Here is a 21,794-nt window from a genome sequence, read left to right as displayed (position 1 = left end):
ATTTGAGAAGAATCAAAACCAATGGTGACCATGGAAGGAAGAAATGCACACCAAACCTGCACGCCTGGTGGGTCTAAAAAACTAAAGCTCATCAATGTCTTAATTACATGTTTGCATGTCCACGGGTAAGGAGTCTGAAGGAAGAACTTCCCCCTTCTTCATGTGTACAACTGCCACAGCTCTCAGGAGTGCAGATCCCTTTAGCTTTTGGTGCTTTTTTGTTTTTTTTTTGTCCTAGAAATAGCACTTTCTCTTAGTTTTTGGACTTGATTCCTTGAGCCCTGTGTGTGCCACATTCTTTGTGAAATTAGTGGGAGAGCTGTTTATTTGGATTTTGCCTATAAGCAGCTGGGAGTCTGCCTCATCATCTGTCCTTTATATTGTTGTCCTCTAAAATCCCCACTGAGAAATAGGATCCTGCTAAGTGCTGCCCCACTGAAGCAAAAGGCAAGCTCTGCCATCAAGTTGAGTTTAAAAAAACCCTGATTTTGAAGATCCATGTTCATTACAGACATCATTTTGTTTGATTTTTGTCATGTCTGCCTGGCAGTTGTCCCCGTATTAACGATCAGAGTGCTAAAATGTAATGGTCTTAAATGAAAATGATGGTTACATAAATAGTCTGATCATTTACGATAACAGCACAAACACAGCTACAGTTTTTAGACTTTTGCACCTGATAGGAAAACAGATTCTCCTCCAAAAGGTTAATGGAAATGCTTGTTTTTTACGGCTGATGCTGAATCTCTACGGTTGTATCAGCCAGAGGACAAGTACGGAGTCTCACTATGGTAATTATAATCAGGACAGACCTTTTGCACCAGTTTGTAATCTACGCTGTAGAAAGCAATGTAAATGCAGATAACTTTAAATGGTTTGGAACACAACCAGGAGACATGGCTTTGGGTCTGCTCTTGATAGCAGATCTTTGAAGGGTCGAAATTGCACAAGGCAGTTTTTTTAGCGCGGTCTGTTTTTTCGTACTCGATTCGGCAGTTGAAGGACTTGGATTCCTTGGTCTCCAGGGTTGACTGTGGAGATGATTCGAACTCGACCACTTTGGAAGGTGGCACCAGGCTTACAGAAACGTTTCCCAAGCCTGTGGAATTATGTCGGAAATAAACACTGAAGGTCCCATTGCCGTGATCCACGATTTTCCCTGTGATCAGGAGGTTCAGCTTAACAGTTTTGATGTTCGAGTGGAAGTCGCCCCATCCAAACATCTTCTTGAATTTCCCAGTTTTCACAATAGGTCTGCGTTTAGTTCGTGCAAGAGATTCCTGAACCTCTGTGATGTTGGACAACCAATCCCAAAAGTTTTCTATGCTGTCTGCATAGGACACCTGGCCGTGTTTCAGTACTGGAGATGGCTTAACAAACAGGCGCAAAGGGTTGATGATCCTGGAGTGGACCACGTTGTCAACCAATGTCTCTGCAGCATCCTTGTCTTCCCAGTCCAGCACGTCTGTGGCTTGTACAACTTGATTAGCATCACAAAATACCTGTTTCGGAACAGCAGAAAACAACTGTAAGTATAAAGCGTGAAAACAGATACAAAAGGAACTATTAATATTTATTTTTAAAACAATAGGATCTGAACCAGTCCAGTCAGGTGGACACGTGTAATGAGTGGTGTCTTCTGCCCCATGAAAGCTCAAGGTTTTTACTCAAAATAGGTTACAGGAGATACAAAAAGCTCAATGGGAGCCATCCCCTTGGACAGATGGATAAATAAATGGGGGGAAAGCCAACCATGATGACTGTCAGCCTGAGGCCTTGCATGGCAACTTTCTGCCTGTTACATTTTTTATGGCTGAACTATGAATTCAGGGAAATAGGAAGATTCTAATGGAACTGTGACAGATGCTTATCTGTACCAGCTGAAATGGTGCTGTCATGATGCTGCTGGGGAAGCATCATTTCCACTGTGATGGAAAGTTCCTGGTGAAGTGACATCATGTTTATGCATGCTTCTTCAACCACTTTTAAGCCTGTTCAGAAGCTCAGGCTCAGCTGGAGGATGCTGAGCACATCTGGCCATCCCCTCTGCCAGGGAAAGCACTGCCCTGCTGCAGGGAAGGGACTCTGTTCAGATGGAACAAGAACTGATGCACACGTTCACCCATCCTTCACCCCAGAACTGACCCGAGGGCTTTATAAGCACAAAACAAGTGACTTTTCTGCTGCATTTCCAGATTCCAGCTGGGACCAAGGGCCTGGGAGTGCTGAAATACCAGAAACTGCACACCGAAATACTCTGCTACTTAAAATGCTAATGACCTCTCAAAAACGTGGGCACCTATAGCTGGTATTGCTGTTGGCAACTGATCCAGAGAGACTTGCTGTTGGAAATTTTAAGGAGAAATACATAGAAACAAAGCTGCCTGGTTCAGAGGAGGTTCTAACTTTGCCTGTGTCCACACCCTGCTCTGGCAAGGGCACAGAACACACAAAATTGTCCTTCTGGGCTACTTTTCTTTTCCAATGTTTATTGAAATCCATGCAACAGCTCTTTGGCTTTTCTCCCCTCTCCTTTTATGAACAGATCTAGAGGGCACTGAGTCATCTGCTACTGGTAATACTCGATGTATGTCTCTTCAGGGGGCTCTCACTCCAAATGAGATGGCAGAGCATTGCTTTCTGAACTGCTTTTTTCAGAAGGCTCTGATATAAAAAGAAGAAATATGTGGGTGTGAGGTTCAGGGTGGCTGGAGGGTGGGAAACACTAATGCATGCTAAAACCAGGTGGGTCTGTCACATCAGAAAGGTATTGGGGCACAATTCTATCAAACCCACAGTGGTGGAATTACAGAGTTGTGTCATGCTGAACTACTAGCACCAAATGAGGTGAATTCATAAGATAATGAAACATGTCCCCAGAGCTGCAGTGACAGGGACTATTTCACGTGGCAGTGAAATAACTTTCACAATATGGGAACAGAAAATCATTAATATGTTGACTTATGACAATGTAATATTCCTTGTTAAGGCCCAGATAGTAACCGTTAGCCACTGCTGGAAGTTGTACCTTACAGTTAACAGTGATGTTTTCCTATTTCTTCCTTTAAAATAGTTTGCAGACTGCAAGGTTCCCCAATCTCATACAGGCCTAATGACTCTGCTTCATCCTACTGCTGCCTTGTTTCACTGATTTCATTATAGAACGAGATTCAGAAGCAGACAAAGATGTCAGCTTGCTGGTTGCAGCAAAAGGGACTTTCCAGGCTCTGGGTAGTACTTTTGTTGCATTTTGCAAATGTTTAGTAAAAAGAAATCTGACAAAGAACCACCTGGTCCTGCTCAGCGCTCAGCACAGGAGCAAGAATGTGGGTGCATTGTTCAGAAATACGAATAATATTTGTGCTTTTTTAATGTAAAACCTTTGTGTGTGTGCAGGTTGGTTTTTTTTCTCTTTTGTATAAAGCTTGCTACGATATTAAGAGAACCCAACTCTTACTGCATCACTTTCCTCTCTACATTGTGAAGGCCCTTCATGTGCTGACATCTTTTTGGTAGTAGCAAGGATGGGCCAGTGCTCTTTGTTCAGCTGTTTATTCATGTTGGTTTAGCAATTTCTGGGAAATAAAACCCCCCTGTATTAAAAGAATGCAGCACATGCTGGAAAAAATTACTTCCTCAGCATCTTCCCATTTCACTGAAACACTTCTCTGTAGTAGAAAATATTGCTAGTAGGGTATTTCAAAAATACCTGCTTAAGGAAGTACGAGGATACATTTCAATAGATGGCTATTGCTGGAGTTCTCCTCTGCTGCACCTGCATTTTCCCATTCCCTCCAAACCATCAATTTCCAAACAGAAGAAATCACCTTATCTTTTTCTGTATTACAGAAGCTATAAAATGTCACCCAGTTACCCAAAAACTTCCATTAGACTGTAGATATTTTCCAGGAAGAGACATAATGCTGGATCCATTGAGAGGTACAGAATCCCCAGCCTGCCTTGCTGTTTTCTTTTGCTCTATATCTATCCATCTATCCATGTATCCGTCTATCCATCCTATTGCTTTAAGCACTAGAACACATCAAATGATGTGGTTTATATTTATGTAGTTTTAAACTTCAAACCATAGGTCCTTCAGTGCGCAGCTCTCACAAGATTGTGATTGCTCTTCAGAATCTACTTCATAAATGATCTTGACCATGGTAGAGCAGAAGAGGGTTAAATAACAGTCCCTGTGAACTGTTTTTGAGAAGTGAGCCTGTGTTGATGAGACTGGTATCAGTAAGTGCTGCATTTTCCCTACTTGCCCAAATCAATTTGGGTTCATTTGGAACTTGCTCCCATGCCTTTCTCTGTGGGCAAGGCACTAAAGACAAGCAGGTGCACCTGTGTGAGAGTTAATCGTTCTGATGCTTTGGGAATTTTATCCAGGTAATTCATCATTCACCACCAATCATTTCTACAGCTTCAACCCTGCCAGGAAGCTGAATTTAAAAACTCTCAGCAATTAGCTGGAATAAATAGGTCTGTTGGGATAAACAGCTCTGAAGCACCACTCGGCTGCTCGCTGGTGCTGCTGAGCTTTTCGTCCCCCCCGATGCAGAGGAAGGGCTGGCAGGAGGGAGGTGGAACTCAGTAACCTCCTCCCACCCCCAGTTTCACCAGTGAAAATACTATACTGGGAGGCTTCCAGTGGCCTCAACGCTCCCAGCTACCTCCACCCCTGAGGCAGCAGCACAAGGTATTTCTCTGGCTCCCTCCTGCTAAATTCAGACACTTCCAAGTCGTGTGCTGTGAGGGTAACGCTGCACAAAAACTTCAGTTTGAAAAGGGTAGGGGGGGAAGAGAAATAGCTCTGCTTTGTCTGTTTGAAAATTCAATGATTTCAACACATTTATCAAATTTTAAATAATTTATGTCTTGACAGGTCTTATCAATTTTGCAAAGCGCACACATTAACCAGATACAATGATCTCATATTAGCTTTTTCAGCATCTTACACTGGTGTCCAGAAAGATTAATAAAAACTCAGCACATCATCAATTAAATGGAAAAACATAAAATTGTGTTCCATTATAGCCCTTTCTTCCCCAAGAAAATGATGACGGGTTCTAATAATTCATCACAACAAGCTGAGCTTGAACTTTACTGATTATTAAATACGCTTTTCCCAAAGGCAGAGGCTGTGATGGGTTTTTATGGGAGCAGATGTGATTGCTGTCAGGAATGCTTCAAGGAATTCAGGAATTAAGCAACATCTTCTTTCAGCAGGACTGTATAAAAGAGCCATGTTTGTTCCATCTAGTCACAGCCATATTTTTCAGGGGGTTTTAAGCCCATGTGCTTTCATAATTGTAAAGGGGATTAACTCATTTACCACTGAGCTTTCGCTAGGACTGGAAGCTGTGAATTAACAACTTAGGCTACAACACAGAAAAACCCTTAAGGATCTTCAGCTGCCCAAATGCATGCTGAGGTTTTTGCTTGGAAATTTTTATCTCCCCCTAATTCTGTTTGAGTAAATTGAGAAATTCCCTTGAGTAAACAAAGTCGCGCAGGTCAGCCTGCCCCAAGAAACAAGGATTTGCTTTGCACTGAATCAGAAATCTTTCCTTTCCAGACAGGTCCTGAAATTTGCACTAATTCTCCACCTCCTGAGGTGCTGCAGCTCCCAACAAACCAGCCCCTGTGCCTACCAGAATTAGCCAACAGTAGCTGCAGCAAGTGAAAATTGGGTATGTGCTCTTTGTAACATCCTGCCACTGTTTGGAGTTTGTGGGGTTTTTTTTCTCAGAAGGTGTATTTTAAATTAGACAAGTACAGAGGAGTTGATAGAAGCTGCTTATTATAAATTGTTTTTGTAAGTTAAAAAGCATGTGAATACCTGAGGGCCTGATGGCAAGAAGTGTGGCTCTCATGCTGGGAAAATAACAGGAGAGGCCAAAGAAATACAACTAACTGCTCGATTTTATTTCAGTTGTGAAGTACAAAAATGACTTGGAAATATGTGAGATGAAGGGGCTGCTAAAACATGGCCACACATTTGGCTGCTTGCTTTACTTCCTGAGCCAAATTCTTCTGCTGTGGTTATAGAATCAGAATTGGTTTGGTTGGAAAAGACCTTTGAGATCGACTCCAACCATTAACCCAGCTCTACCAAGTCTGCTGCTAAACCATGTCCCTCAGCACCTCTACACGTATTTTAAATCCCTGCAGGGATGGTGACTCCACCACTGCCCTGGGTAGCCTGACCCAGTGCCTGACAACCCTTTCAGTGAAGACATTTTTTGTAACATCCAATCTAAACCTCCCCTGGCACAATGTGAAGCCATTTCCTCTCGTCTTGTTATCTGGGAGAAGAGACTGACCCCCACCTGGCTACAACCTCCTGTCAGGCGTCACCTTTCATGGTGCAGTTGATGAGGGCCCCTGAGGTGCTCAGTGTGACTGTCCCCTTCCTGTCAGGTGCCTGAGGGGCAGTGAGTCCAGGGGGCTGCAGGTGGCCCCTAGTGCTTCCCAGGCACTGGTGATGGTAACTACCTGCCCAGGAGCCCCATCTGACCCACAAGGAGCCCACGAACCATCTGTGGTGCATATAGTCCTCTGAGAAGTGGGCAGGTGGGAAGGAATAGAGTGAGCAGGGACCTAATTTTGTCAGAGCCACAAGTAACAAAATACATGAGAAAAGACATCTCGACTGGAGGTGAAGAGCAGGGTCTTTGTGTCCTGTGCAGCTCTGGAAGCAGTGCTTGCAGTTTCCAGCCTGGAAGAGAGGAGAGGTGCCAGCAGCACATGGTATTAAATGACTGCAAGTCCTGCCCATTAGCTTGATCAGTTGAGCAACCTCAGTTGTGTTACGTATTTGTCAAAAGCTGGGAATTATTCCCCATGTAAGTGAACAGATTCCACAGAAGCTGCCATCACCATTTACCCTCTAGTGGGCGTGGTGGCCTGTCCCTACTCAGAAGAGAGGCACCAAAACCACTTTCCTATACTTGTACAATCTCTCCCTTGCTAAACTGTTAATAAAAAAGACCAGGCAGTTGTTGTGAGGGGCTTTCTCTTGCTCCTGTGGGCCATGGCAGACTCTTTGAGATACTCTGGTGCAAAGATAAAAATCAAGTTGGAAATTTGGAATTCATCTGCTGGGCTTCTGTCCCATTTAAAAATAGATCCCACAGCAGGGCTATGGGGTTCACTGTGCTAGTTTCAGCAAAGATAACCTTCATGGCAAGGGGGGAACTGCAGAGCAGGGAGTGGATGTTTGGAAGCAATGATCTCTGGCTGGACGAGGGCAGAGTGCCCAGGCTTCTCAGAGTCCCTCAGTCATGTCAGAGGGCTTACACTTTGGAAAATTTTAGAGGCTAATGCAGCTATTGCTGCTACTTTAGCTCATGAAAGGTGGACAGAAATCCCCTGCTCAATAGCTAATAACTGGATTGCTTTAACAATTTTGTCCTGTCTCCTGTAGTTAAAACTAAAATGACAAGCTGCTTCAGCAAAAAAAAAAAAAAAAGCTTTCATGATTGAACCTTGCAGCTCATTAAATTTTCTGCTTGTAAATGAATCCTACAAAGAAAGTCCCCCCCCACAGAGGGATCCCCCCCTAGAAGGGACGTGTTTGTTGCTGTACCACGTCCTGCTGTCTGCAGCAGGTGACAAGGCTTCCTCCACAGCCATTGCTCTTCAGCATCACTGGGAAAGCCTCAGAATGGTGCGAAGAGGGAAGTGACAGAAGGAAAATGAGGAATGGCAGAATAAAACTCTCTATCAATATACTAATTATGAAAATTAATGCCTTCTGACGTATCATTGTCTCAAAGTCAACCGATCGGGGCTCCATGCAAATACGCACTTAAGCACCTGAAAGAGATGTGGCAAGGCTGAGCCTGAAGCTTTCTCTCACAGCCTTTTCAGGAGTTTCAGACTGTCACAGAAGGGAAGTTGGAAAAAAATAAATTGGACACATGAAAGCCACCGTGCAACTCAGCACTATTTTCCCCTCCTATAAGATGGCAAGTTCCTCTTCTGCTCTCACGGCAGGTGCGTGGGAAGCTAATGAAGGGCGGCTCACGGCGCGCTGCTGAAAGGTGCTGTGCCACCTTTCCTCAAAGGATCTGAGGGAGAAAGAGCTCTATCTACATCTGTACATACCTACAGGCTAGGGGAGGGAATGGGGAGAAATCTTTCCTTTAGTGAGAATATGAAATGGTAACATTCAAATAACCCACAGACAAAAAAAATACAAATCTAATCTGAAGGGGTATGTTGGGTGGAGGTCCAGTTCAGCCTCCAATTTCATTGCAAATTTTAACCAGAACAGATACTTCAACCTCAGTATCATCTTTTACAGGAAAAAAAAAATAAGTTTGAAATTCTCCAGTTTTTGTGAAGCAAAATAGTATTTTACCAGAACAGCACTTCAGTAAAGGAACAAAATCGTGAGGAAGAAAAAGCAGCAGAAAAGTGAAAACAAAAAATAAAGCCTGCAAGGATTTCCTTTTTCAAAAATGTATTTGTGGAAAATATGTATCATCTTTCCCACAGCCCTGACGAGTGGTTTTAGGTTATCTGAAGTATTCCTTCCAGCCACAAGTGGATAAATTGCTTCAAGCACAGATAGCTTTTAAATGATATCCATGCATTGACTTGCTCTACCTTTTTCCTGAGAGAACAGAAAACTTGTTTTGAGAAATGCTTCTTGCAAAAAAAGGTGCACAAATTATACTCTTGAAGACTTCACCTCCCTCTTTTTTTTTTTCTTCCCAAAGTATAAAATAGAAATCCTTGAAGTAAAAAATTGGTATCTTATTTGTGTTTGTAGAGGAATGTCTATAATTTGGTTTGGTATCACTAAGTAGTTTTTCTCTTTGCTATAGATGAGGCATCCAGCTCTTCTTTTTAAGGGTGGAGAAGTAACAAAAATGTAAACCCTTCTGTGAATCATCTGAAAAAAGGCTTGTACAACAAGATCTAATTCAGTTATTATAGATATAGAAAACCTGCATTATATAGATATAAATATTAAATATTCAGGAAGAATGTTTGGTTTGTAATGGGATAGACAAGGAAATCCTGTAGTGGATGGGTCAGTGATCCCCCCAACTGCCTGCATGGTGTCTTGAACCGTGTTGGGGATCAACTGTCCTTCAGCAAATAAAAGGATACTATTGGATTAATCTAGGTGGGACTTCTGAAGGACTAAACCTGAAATTCTGACTTAAAAAATCAATTTGCATTTATTTAAAGAATGGTTTCTAACCCCGGCAACTGGGAGGGAGAAGAAATCCAGGCTGAGCTCTCACTATCTCTTTTGTACAGATCTTCACTGGTGCTACAGACACGTGTGTTGTCTTATGCAACTGGGACTTGTGCTTTTAGGATGAAGATCTGGCATTTACTTATCTTTCAGAAATATCTTTCTTATTTAGCTGGGAAGCTGGTGAGATGCCCCAGATGTTTTCCATCACCCCTGAGGCCACTGTGCCCCTTGCAGATGCCACTCAGCATCGTGCAGGACCCAAACCAGAACAAGCCTCCCCTTCCCACGCACCCACACGGGAACACTCCACGCCTCTGCTGAGACAGCGCCGGCTGACCAGCTGTCCGTTGAACTCTACAGCTAATAATTTTCCCTCCTGCTTATTTATTAATGCCTGGGAGATTTCACTTTACATTTAGCTGAGATCAGTTCATTAAAACACTAATTTCAAACTGTAATTATCTGTGGGTGAGCACTGCCGGGTGACCCAGTGGTGGCACTGATCCGCTCTCTGCAATAGGAGACTTCACACATGCACAGGTTCCTTCCTCCAGGAGACACTGTGGCACCCAGCTAGGGGCAGGCTTGCAAGGATTTTTGGAGGGGGAAACATTTTAAGAATCCTAGTTAACCACTGACACTGTTTTACGTGGTCAGGAAAACGCATTAGTGGAGAACTGCTCTCTCTTATCTGTTAGAAACGAACCTGATTTTACTGAAGTTGTCATTGAGGTTTTGTGTGCCTTGTAAATTTTAAATTGAAGATCAATTACAGAACAGCCCTTAATCTCATTTTTGGAGTCGATTCACATTTGGATGCAAACTCAGACCCTGAGTGACCTCCCTCCCCACTAAGTACGACACAGCAAAGGCCCATTTTCCATCTCACTACTCATGTGCCATTATTCATTTTTTTTTTTTCCTGCGTTGCAAGGAAGAGAGTTTTAATAATCGAGCCAGATTAAATGAATAAAAGGAGGCTTTTGACAAGTTAGAAACAGAGAGAAGCTGTGCATTCCTAGCAAATTCAAGCTCTGTATTATTACAATGCGTAAGAGATGATTAACAAAGAAAAATATTACAGTTATCTGCTCCCTTTGAGAGTCTAACTAATGAACCTCTAACAGCTGCTGCTGAAAACTCAGTAGCACTATCACTATCCATTTCAAGACAAAGCCCAGCTGACAGATGTTTGAAGTGATAAATCAGGCTGCACAAGGATTAAAGTAACAAGCCCCAAATGGCCTTTAAAAGACAAAGGTGCTGCAGCAAACTATTTTCAGCCACTTTGGATACTGTCAAAAGTTAGATCACCGATACAATTATCTTGCCGAACAGTAATGACCAAAGTAATACGTTATGAAGAATCTAACAATGGTGGTGCTTGAGCCAAGTTTTTGAAAAGAACAGGTTTTATAGTCGTTTGTGCTTTTAATGGCAGAACCGAGAGCACCGAGCTGCCCTGAATGTTGCTTCTGGGAATGAGTTATGAAAAGTGAGCACTGGGCTGAGGCATAAAATGTAACTGAATTGCATTCTTGTACTTTTTAATTAATCCTATTTTAAAGCAAGAAGTCACATTTTAATAGGCAATGAACACCATTATTTAAATAAGGCCTAAGATTTTTGTGTTGCTTCACTGCAGGCTGCATTTCCTAACAAACTGTCACCAACGTGATGGAGATAAAGAGCCCATTCCTGGAGGATACACTGTGCTTGCAAACCCTACTGCTTTAATGGGAGACAACTGGAGCCAGGGCAGAGTGACGTGAAACAAATTCCAAGTTTCTGAACCTTCAGATTTCTCTGCATCTTGTCAGAGGCTGCAGAAGCCTCTGTTGGGCTGGGGAGGAAATGCTTGGTTTAAAGAGTACAAAGATGTGGGTATTTTCCTGGCTCAGACAAGGCCCTGCTAAACAACCTGTGAACTGGGGTTATCCAGTGACTCTTGGTAAATCCTCCTGAATCCTCCTGCTGTTTGAAGAACGTGTGTGGATGTATCCAAGAGTCCATCAGCTGGGCAGGGATGGAGCGGAATGACTAAAAATCTCAAGTTCAAATCTTTCTTCCAGAAAACACCTCTCCTTGTTTACATCAAACACTATGTTCCGTCCTGGAAATCCTACTTCCCTCACGCTTTTGTTACCACAGCAGGAAGGGGACAGCCAGGCCCAAACTGCTGCAAACTGTGGGAGCTGCTTGGTACGTTCCTGGCACGTTCCAGAGCTAAGTATTTCTGCTTAAATATGTTGTGATGGAAACAGGTGGGAATGACATGAGTACACTGCCTGGCTGCTGACAGAGAGGGAGAAGGTGACCTGCAGCTCAGCAGGAATTGGTGGGTGCTGCTGGGGAGGGTGGGGGTGCAAACGTGGGGTCTGAGGGTGCTTCAGGGAGCTGTGAGGGTGACACATGGGGACAAGCTCCTCCACTTGTCTTTCCAGTGCCGGGCAGGCCCCGTGGGAACAGCCTGGCTGGCAGGGGGGTGCAGCCAAACGCCTCTCCCTTGCTGGGGGTACCAAGCAGCCCCTTCTCACTGCCTTTGCCCCCTGCTCCCACAGGGACAAGCCCGTGGCACCAGCTGGGGATGAAGGCAGGGCTGGGGGTTGTCTTCCCACCCCGCAGCCAGGTGGGGAAGCCGGGGCTGGGCCGTGAGCTGCCCGTCCTGCCAGGGCAGCAGGGCTGGCTCACAGCTTCCCCCCGCGCCACGCGTGCGAAACCACGGCTGTTTGCTAAATTGAATTAAAATCTTTTTCCTTTTCAAAGCACTTAGCATGAGGTAGCACACTGGGGCTCTTTGGGATGTTTTATTGCTGCCTACACACGGGCATCCATGCTGCTTCCCTAAATGAATGCCTCTCTTAAAGAAGAGAAAATCACGGGCTGGAGCTGCCTTAACGCTGAAGTTTTCGGGTGAAGCAACATCAGCCTTTGGTGAGCAGCAGCCAGCCAGGCCTGCAGCCACCCTGCTCTGCAGCAGGGTCTTGTAACAGTGACTTCATACTGCAAGGTCCCTTTGAAACCCAATTTTAATCCCTTTTAATTTATTCAGCCATCTTTTAGGCCCCCGAGAAGATGAAAAACAGAATTCCTTTTCACCTGAATTTGCTCATGCTTCAAAAATTTGGGGAACAGTTTGAGACGGGAAAATCTTTCCTAAATTAAAAGCTTTCTAAAGTACAAACATTTTCCTTAGTACTTTTTTAGCTATGTATCAATATCAAACTCAGCTTTTTTAATTATTTTTAAAACAAACAAACCACAATTAACTCCATTCAAGACCAGTGCTAAGTGCATGAAATGTAAATTCTAAAATGAAATGATACATTTGAGACACTTTAAAAAAATCACAAGGTCCAAATTTGAAATCCAGTCACCATGTAAGTTTTAACAAGACTTAATTAGAAGTTGATTAGTCACCTGTCCTGATATAATAAATCCATTACTTGGCTTTAAAAAACAGAGAGATGAGTTTTAGATCTAGTTTGACCGGAAGGATGTCACAACACATGCCTGGTTGGTTCCCTTTTAGTAATTTACTGAGATATTTAATATCTAAGATCTTTGTACATGCACTGTAAGAAGAGAAAGAGGACCTGAAGAAAGAAAGGCTTACATCAGATGAAAACGTTATGTTCAGGCACAATAGAAGTTAATACAAATTGCTGTCATTTGCATATAAAAATATAATTTCAAACCTATTTGCTCCACATGCACCATATCTGTATCAAACAAAAAGGGAACACATTCCATGCATCTTCACATCTTTCAATCTCTCCTTTATTGTGAATTCCTGTGCACATAACCCCAAGTATTAATTTGGTCTCATCCCATGAGGCATTTGATGTATTTCAATTGGCATATAAAGAATAACATTTTCAGGTTGTACAAAAGAACTGGACTAGCAGGGTGCTTGTAGTTGGTGAAATAAGCACTAAAGGCAGATAAATCACCCGCTGGAGGCTTGGGGGAGGGGGAAATGGGACTCCAGCACGTTGCTTTTAAGGCACACATGTATACCACAAAAAATGTACAATCCCAGAAACGAACCAGCAGGAAGCCTTCTCTTTGGATGCACACTAAAATTTTAAAGGAAAGGCTATATAAAAGCAGAACCTGAAAAAGTCTTCCCTGTCTTACCATGAAAATGCAAATTGGAATGCTAATTTCAGTGGATCCCTGTGTTTTAACAGCAAACAGTATCCCAAACCTTTGACTAAAAAAATTCCAAAAGCCTAAATAGGAGGTCAGGGTGGAGAAACATTCAGTGAGAAATCTCAGCTCTGCTGACTTTGTCCATTTCACTCACAGCAGACTTTTTTTTTTTCCGTGCTCCTCCATTAACAACCCCTTTGACTCTTCCCTGCTCCTGGACTTCACCACGCATGGTAACAAAGCCAAAATATTCCTTCTCCACCTTGGTGTTCAAATTTTGTTCAGGATTTTACTTTTTCTGTTGACTATAGTCTCAAGCTGTCTGGCTGATAATGAATTTCCTTCCAAAATGGGATTTACTAATTTAAGGTTTACTCTGAAAATAACCACTCTCCAGTAATCAGTTTTTACTACTTATTAAAAAGCTGAACAAACCAGTCCTGAAGGATCCATAATTGCAAGATAGACTTACAGGTCACTGCTTAATTCATGCACTGTCTGAAACAATTTAATACAAAATAAAGGTTTTTTTCATTAAATAGGCAAATTCTGAATCTGTGTAAGAAACCCATCCACAATTTATGAATAGGTGTGTGACTGATTGTTAACAAGTGGCACAAGTGATCTCAAAACCCAAACAAACTGGGGTTAGGAAGAATGGTTTTTAAACTATGAGATATGAGCTGATAAGCAGAAGGTACAAGAACTGGTGAAGTGTAAGTGAAGTCAGGCTTAAAAAGTCCCACATTCCTTCTTGTTTCTAAGGTGTGTTTTCTTACAGATTGTGGAGATCAAAGAAGGAAACAAAATTAAATGTATCTGCTGCCTAGACCAAAGCAAGGGATTAAACATACAACAGCCAAAAAAACCCTCTCTTGTAAATGTTGTAAACTGCCTCCTGAGGATACAAAAGGTGGTTCTACAGGGACAGTGAGTAATCCCTTGTCTTAAAATTGAACGTGATATCCTATTTGATCATTAAGAAGATTTTGTAGTCTATAAATATGTATGTGCATGACTGAATCAGTATGTGGTTTTATAAATCTCTGAGTCTCCATGATCAGGCCAACGAACCATGTTATATCAATTAATATTACAACTCCTGATGTCTATGGAAGCACCGGTTGTTTGTGATGAGCCATTCGAGGGAGGGCTCGTTTGTCTGTCCTGCCCGCCTGCAATGCTGCAGGATAAGGATGAAGGGAGCACAGCCCTCTGCCAGTTCCCCACGTGCCTGCATTTTGCATGAATGCATGAGGAAGATATTCCCTACCAGAAGTCAGACTCATGCAGCCATCCACAGGTTGCAGTAAGGAGTAGCTGGAAAGCACGTTGGCTGCAGATTTAACTTCTCCTGTCTGACAGCTACAGGCAAGACTCATGCAGGTAACTGATACGTGTGGTCGTGACAAAAGTGAATTATAACACCTGTTGTAGGTCCTGAGAGAATATTCTCTGTTGCAGGTCAAGAATGGTTAACCACTGCCTTTGGTTGTAATTATTCACATTATGTGATAAATGACTGAACAAGATGCATGTGTGTTTTACTGCTCCACCCATGGCTTCAACCGAGCATCTCTCACATCTTGCAGTGGCTAATATTGTAATTAAACCTTGGTATAACAACCTGGGAATTAATAAACAATGCATCTCAGCTGTGCTGCACAAATATTTCTCACCCAACCATTCCTTTTCTGATTTCCTCCATGCCTATAGTATTTACAGAGCAAACAGAGGGGATCAAATCGCAGAACCTACACAGAGAGTGAGAAAACAGGGCTTTACTTGCTCCCAGTAGTAAAGAAATGTAGCGTTAAGACTTGAAGCTCATTTCCAATTTTCTGTGTTTGTAGGATGGTCTCCAAGCAGTGCATTATCTCACATGCCAGATGTGCAGCACTATCTAGGTACACCAGGGTGCGATAAGTATGGAATTTCAGCCCCATTTCTTTTTTTATGTTTTCAGTCCAATCCTTACTCTGATTTTAATGCAGGTTTTTTGTCTTGTTTTCTGTCTGCTTTAGGGGGTGGGAGAGAAGCAGGGAGTTTGGTGTTCAATTATAGAAATGGAAAGAGAAATCATCTGGGACTCAAGAGCTAACAACACAAGAAAAATCAACATCTAAACCTCTAATTTCACTTAAATTGGTGAAAAAGTTGAGTATAGAAAAAACTTACGCTGACGTGATTAACTCCACTTAAGTGGAATTTGCCCCCAAGTCAGCAGCCTGTTGGCTGACACAAGCAGCTGCATTTGGAACTGAAATAAACTGGAGAGACTTTCAAAGTTATTTGAACCACTGTCAGAAGCTATTCTGAAAATACTGTTTGGGTATTAAGTAATTTGAACACATTTCCATAAATAACTCCATCACTTTTGTGTTACTAAGAGGTATAGTAGTAATAATAATAGTAATAAAATGATGATGATAATAATAATAATAGTAATGATAATAATAGTTCTGTCTCAGCTGAGAGGTGGTAACCTCATAAAGCAGTCAAACAGTGTTTCAAGAGCCTGTTTTTCATGTGTAAGTGGTCATGCTGGAAATACAAGAATTAAAACTTTTGCACAAGGATGATTATTAATCTTGGAGACAGCCTGCTAATTTTCTGATTTCTTAAATAGATTTTGGGAGCTGGAAGCTGGGAGCTTCAGCTCAAGAAAAGACAGACCACAGTGAGGGAAAACTGGCTTAATTCTTCAAGGCACATTTTGGCTTCTCTCTCTCCAGGAAAGTTCCTCTGCCTGCAAAGAGCCACCGAGAGCTCTTTGGATGCAAAGGAAACTTCTTGCTGGTTTCTGTGGGCTTCAACACCTGAACATCAGCTTGGTGCTGAGGTGAAGAGGGTTTCTGTGGAAGCTGAAGACTCCTTGCAGGATCAAATAGCTGCACACCTTTAAAGCAGCTGAGCACGATGCACAGTGCTTCCCAGTCATCCACAAATGAATGAGCTAATTAATTTTAATTATTTTTTTTTTCCTCTGGTATGCTGCATAGTCCAATTAAGTTGCTAAGCCAATCATCTTGAAATAAATCAACCATATTGTTACATAATTCTTTTTAATAAACAGAGATATCATTATGGGAACTGGGTTCTAAGGGTGCCAGATGCTCCTAAACAGGGAGTCTAATTTATTTCATTGATTTTAAGAAGCAACTCATTCATGCATGATAGCTTTTGTCATCCAAAATGCTAATTGTTCTCTGAGTTTAAAGTAGATTTCTATATTTGTCATATGTAAATGGGAGCACAGAAGAGCTAAATATGGACCTTCTTTAATTCCCCATCACTCAATCACACAAAACTGTTGTCCCAAAACACAGACTAAATACCCTTTTAAAGACAATTAATAGGATTGCAATAGAAAAGAGGCCAAAAACCCCTCTCGAAATTATTGCACCCAATATGAAGAAAAAAACCAGAAGACCTTTGAAAGGAAAGGTTTTGCTGAAGGAAAAGCACATGCTGGAAGGTTAGCAGTCTGGAATGGGAAAAGGGGGATGGCCTGGGTTCATGGCCAGCCCGTGGTGCAGCTCAGCCCCAGAGGAGAGCAGAGGATGGTGATAGCCCGTGAGGACTGCATGGGGTTGGAGTCTCAGACAGACTGGGAAACCTAACTCCTTCTGTAAACAACAACAACAACAACAACAGAAGATTACGTACTTTAGTTTTGATTAACGCTTCAAGGATACTCTGAGAGGAGATGGGAAGCAGAGATGTTCCCTTCAAATACTGTCAGTGACGTCGGCTCCTTCAGAGCAGAGCATCAGGTGCAAATCTAACCCCATAATCAAGCAAGATTGGTTTTATCTTACTGCTCTGGGTTTATGCTTTTTTCACCTACACAGAAGATTATATAGATATAGATATATAAAAAACAATGAAGAATGTTTTGGTTGTTTTTTGTTAGGAGGACGGAACACGTCAAGCAGGAGTCCAGGTATTCAAAGTAGGTTCAGACCACAGTCTAACTCCCCACCAGGTGCTTCCTGAAGAAATGGCTACTCAACATTAATCATCTGCACCTCTCAAAGATGCAGGACAACCAGACATCATTGAAAAGAAAGAAATGGTGATTATTTAATGGATTTCATGCATCTATGCTTACCATTCCAATTTTTTTCTGTTTGCCTCAACAAAACAGCTTTTGCTTGCTATGTTTGCTTGGACAATGATGATTGAGAGCTGTTTCTCTGGATAAAAGTTGAAGGAAAAACCCCTGTGGTTTCCATTTGGACATTAGAGGCTTGATGTGTTTTCCTGTCACATTCTATTTTTAAATGCATGACACTGCACAGGTGTTCAGACTCCAAATCCTTTGCTCAGTCTGTCATCTCTCTGCAGCTTGTCACAAACTGAGGGGAGGATGAAGTTCCCGTATGGTAGAAACTGCAAGTGCTTGACAATGGTCAACCAGAATTTCTTTCCACAGCTGAAAAAATATCACTGTTTTTGATACGTTTTGAGGTGTTACAATTGCTTTCAGGTTCATTTGTCTATCTAGAATTTCTCAATTTAATGATTTATCTACAAGCCCTTAATGCGTAGGACACAAACAGACGATTAAAAATGCAAATTGTTTTTGCAGGAGCAAAAGTTGCTAGTCTGACTTGAAGCACAGGCTGGAAGTTTTACCTCTGTGCCACAAAACACCAGTTGAATTCAGAAATAGGAGATTTACAAAGAATTACAAATAATTTTCCTCTGTCTGCCTTAGGCCATATATTACTTCTATATTTGTAGGTACTGCTGAATTTTAACATTGCTAAGGATATAATAATGAGTATTTTAAGCAAGGTGGTCTTGAGTTTTTACTCCAAAAATGAGACTAACTCACCCTAATGCTGTTCTCAAAGTTTTTGCTCAATCTTTTACACTGCTGATGTAGGTCTCAGGGAAAAGCAGACCATGTTCAGACTATATAGGGATAGAGAAAGATGAGACAATGAAGCAGTTCTTACAGGGCTGGTGCTCCAGAGTCATCCAGAGAATGCACATTGCTGCTCCCCAGAGCATCCTCAGACACAAGGAACTTTTCCAACACACCAGAAGCACATTTCCTTCTGCCTCTATAGGACTATTCTCTGTTGTGATAGCAGATACCCAAACTCAAGACCTACCCTAGCAAGTAAAGCAGAGATCTCCTAAAAAGACTTGCAGTGAACCACCAGGTGCTAGTCAATTTCAAGAAAAAATTGTGAATGGTAAGTATTCCCTTGCAGACAAATATTTACATTTTGGCTTAATGACCATTTAGCATCCATCACTAAACAAAACTAGTGGTGCCTGTTTCAGTATTGAACTCTTAAGGAATGAGTTTGTCTCTTGTACAACCAAGTGGAACTAATTCAAGTCCCCTGAAGTTTTGATTTGATGTAATTTCCCTACATAATCCTTACTATCAGTCACAGAAGGGTGAGGGATCCCCTGAGAAATCTGAACCCATCCATAGTCCACAGGGGTAGGTGGGTGTCATCCAACTGTGCCAAAAGAGCTGGCTGATGGTGTTATGAGGCTGTCTACTATCAAGTTTGAAAGGTTTTGGAGACTGGGAGGATGTCCCTGATGACCAAGAGAAAAGCAAATGTAGTTACTGGTTTCCACAAAGGCTAAAAGCAATCCAGATTACCAGCTGCTCAGACTCACTTCAGCCCCTGGGGAAATCATGGAGCAAATCCTCTGTAAAGTCATATCTGGGCACATGAAGGGGAAGATGATGACTGGGAATAGCCAGCATAGACTTACCATGGATTTAATAAATTTGCCATGCTTGACTAAACTTTTGCCAAATATTTATCAAAAGACTGGATCTGTGGATGAGGACAGAGCAGAGGAACATCAGCTACTTTTTGACACAGTCTCCCAAGCATCTCTGTCTCCAAACTGTGATGTGACCACCTTGAGAAGCAGTCTACAGCTTGGGTGAAAAGGTGGCTGGAGTCAAGCCTAGAAGGTAGTGGTTAATGGGCTGTACTCTAACCAGAGGTCAGTACAAATGAAGTCCTTCTGTATTAATATAGACTGAATTCACAGAGGGTTTTCACAAACTTAAATTTTCTTCACCACCATCATTACTGACAATTTTTATGTTGTTTGCTGAAAAACACAGAGTAAACAAAACTCCTCAAAACTAATCTTCCCCCCCAAAAAAAAAGTTGTTTCAACAATCTTTTTTGCTTCAGATTTCATCCTGAAGTCATATTCAAAATACACCGTTGCAAGTTGTTGCTGTGGGGTTTGAAGAATCTGAAGTGGTGGTGCTATTAGACATGGAGTTGACATTTAAGTCAACCTCTTCTCAGTATTACTGGTGTGCTTTTACGCAGCAAGGCCCACATTTAGGCCAGCAGTGCAGTACCCCTGGGAGGGGAGGGCTACCTTCCCCAGGTTAAGCAAGGATGGCTACCAGAAAAGGCACTACTGTCGTCTTCCTCCCACTCTTCCAGTACAGTCTCTTTCCTTCCTTCATCAGAGAAATGCTTGTGCCAAAATGCTGGATATGATCCATTAAAAAAGTAAAAAAATTCCTAGCAGCTTCATTTTTTAAATAAGAGGACTCAAAATGGATTATCTCAATTACAGGCTTTGAATGGCAGCATATAAATGAATTTAGCCATTATTTTTTTTTTTCCTCCTTTCAAATGTACACACTCCTTGAAAAAGAAGTCACATTGGTATGGTGTAGTAGACTTTAAAGGCAATTTCCATCTCCCAACTTCCCAGGACATTGTCTTCCATGTACATACACTGCATGTGTCATAGGATGAGTTGTTCTCCCTTGCTTGGTAGTAGAGCTAGGCAAGGACTGCTTCATATTGGAGTTACTGCACTTCTTGAATAGATGGCTTAATGAGTGCTCCAAAGCATTTTGAAGAAAACAGATTTCTTTTTTTTTACTGATGGACTTAAGAACACCCCAGTGTAAGCAGAAGAATTTATCTTAAAAGTAATCTTTTCATAATTTTATTTATATTTCACCCTTATGAGGAAAGGCTGAGAGAGCTGGGACTGTTCAGCCTGGAGAAGAGGAGGGTGAGAAGAGACCTTATTAATGCCTACAAGTATCTAAAGGGTGGGTGCAGGGAGGATGGAGCCAGACCCTTTCCAGTAGTTCCCAGTGACAGGATGAGGGGCAACGGGCACAAGCTGGAACATGGGAAGTTCCATTTAAATATGAGGGAAAACTTCTTTACTCTGGGGGTGACAGAGCCCTGGGACAGGCTGCCGAGGGAGGTTGTGGAGTCCCCTTCTCTGGAGAGATTCCAGACCCCCCTGGATGCAGCCCTGGGTAGTGTGCTCTAGGGGATCCTGCTTTAGCAGGGGGGTTGGACTAGATGATCTCTAGAGGTGCCTTCCAACCCTGACACTTCTGTGATTCACTTATTTCAACTATCTCACAGAACATTAATAAATGCATAGAACATGAATATACTTTCATAATAGTGTAATTTTAAAAAGGAAAAAAACAATAGGAAAACCTCTAATACATTTGCTATTAAATCTTTGCTGAGGGGGATGTAACTGTTAAACTGCTCACCTTGCAAACACCATTTAAAACTGACAAAGTACAGCCTAGGAAAGTTATTTTCTATCTTATCCTCCAGGGTCAATAATTCTATACTTGGAGCCTTCTCTGAATGTATTTGTGTTTCCATACAGCCTATATTTTTTAGATAGGCCTGCATACCTTGGTGTTGCTAACCACACTGATTAATTTCTCCCATACATTTATTGTTTTTATTTCTGACTACTGCAAGAAAAACTAGCACCTTCTCTAGCTCTTAATGGAAAGTTTATCTATTAAAGACAATGACTCATGTGAGAAATAGTTGGTGGTTCCAAGTAAGAAGACTATTTTACAGACTACTCCAAATGTATTTCTTTCAGGAACAGGAAATTTGACGTAATTTAAGGTTTATAGCAACACAACACCTGATGCTTTTTGCAGCCTCTTTCAAGAAGTTTTTCTTACACATTGACAGTTGCCAAGGTTGTCACTGCTTGCAAAGAAACCTGTCCCTCAGGAACTCATGAGGTATTTCTTTAATGAGAAACTAGAGACTGAGCAAAATATTTAGGTATACAATCTGTTTATGTGGAATTCCTGCTGTTATTGCTCCTTTCAGCCACTACTGCATTTACTCAGAGCACTGATGTGTGCTCAGCCCTGTACATGAAGCAAAAGGCACCCCCCTGAAGAACCTGCAGGAGAAGTGACACAGCGAGGAGACTGGTAATGTGTCTGGCAAGGTACAAGAATGTTCTCCCTGAGCTCTGAGGTGAGCAAAGCCACGTAACTGCCCATCCTACCTTTTGGTGCTGTGCATGGTGCTAATACAGTCACGGAATTCCCATCTTCAGAATATATGCACACAGGACACAGTGTCCCATCCTCATGGGCTGACTGCTG

General features: G+C 42.1%; 1 protein-coding gene across 1 annotated transcript in view; it reads right to left on the bottom strand.

Annotated features, from left to right (window-relative positions):
- Positions 1-229: 229 nt before the first annotated feature.
- NXPH2 (neurexophilin 2) overlaps positions 230-21,794 on the bottom strand; it is a 36,060-nt gene continuing 14,495 nt past the window's right edge. Inside the window, exon 2 of the mRNA XM_051623682.1 lies at positions 230-1,502. Coding sequence (XP_051479642.1) covers positions 759-1,502 — 744 coding nt within the window. The 3' untranslated portion in view covers positions 230-758. The remainder of the gene's footprint in view (positions 1,503-21,794) is intronic.

The sequence above is a fragment of the Apus apus genome, chromosome 6 (assembly GCF_020740795.1).
Source record: "Apus apus isolate bApuApu2 chromosome 6, bApuApu2.pri.cur, whole genome shotgun sequence".
Lineage (NCBI taxonomy): Eukaryota > Metazoa > Chordata > Aves > Apodiformes > Apodidae > Apus > Apus apus.
Note: the sequence above shows the minus strand (reverse complement) of the source record. Positions and strands in the feature narration are given on the sequence as shown.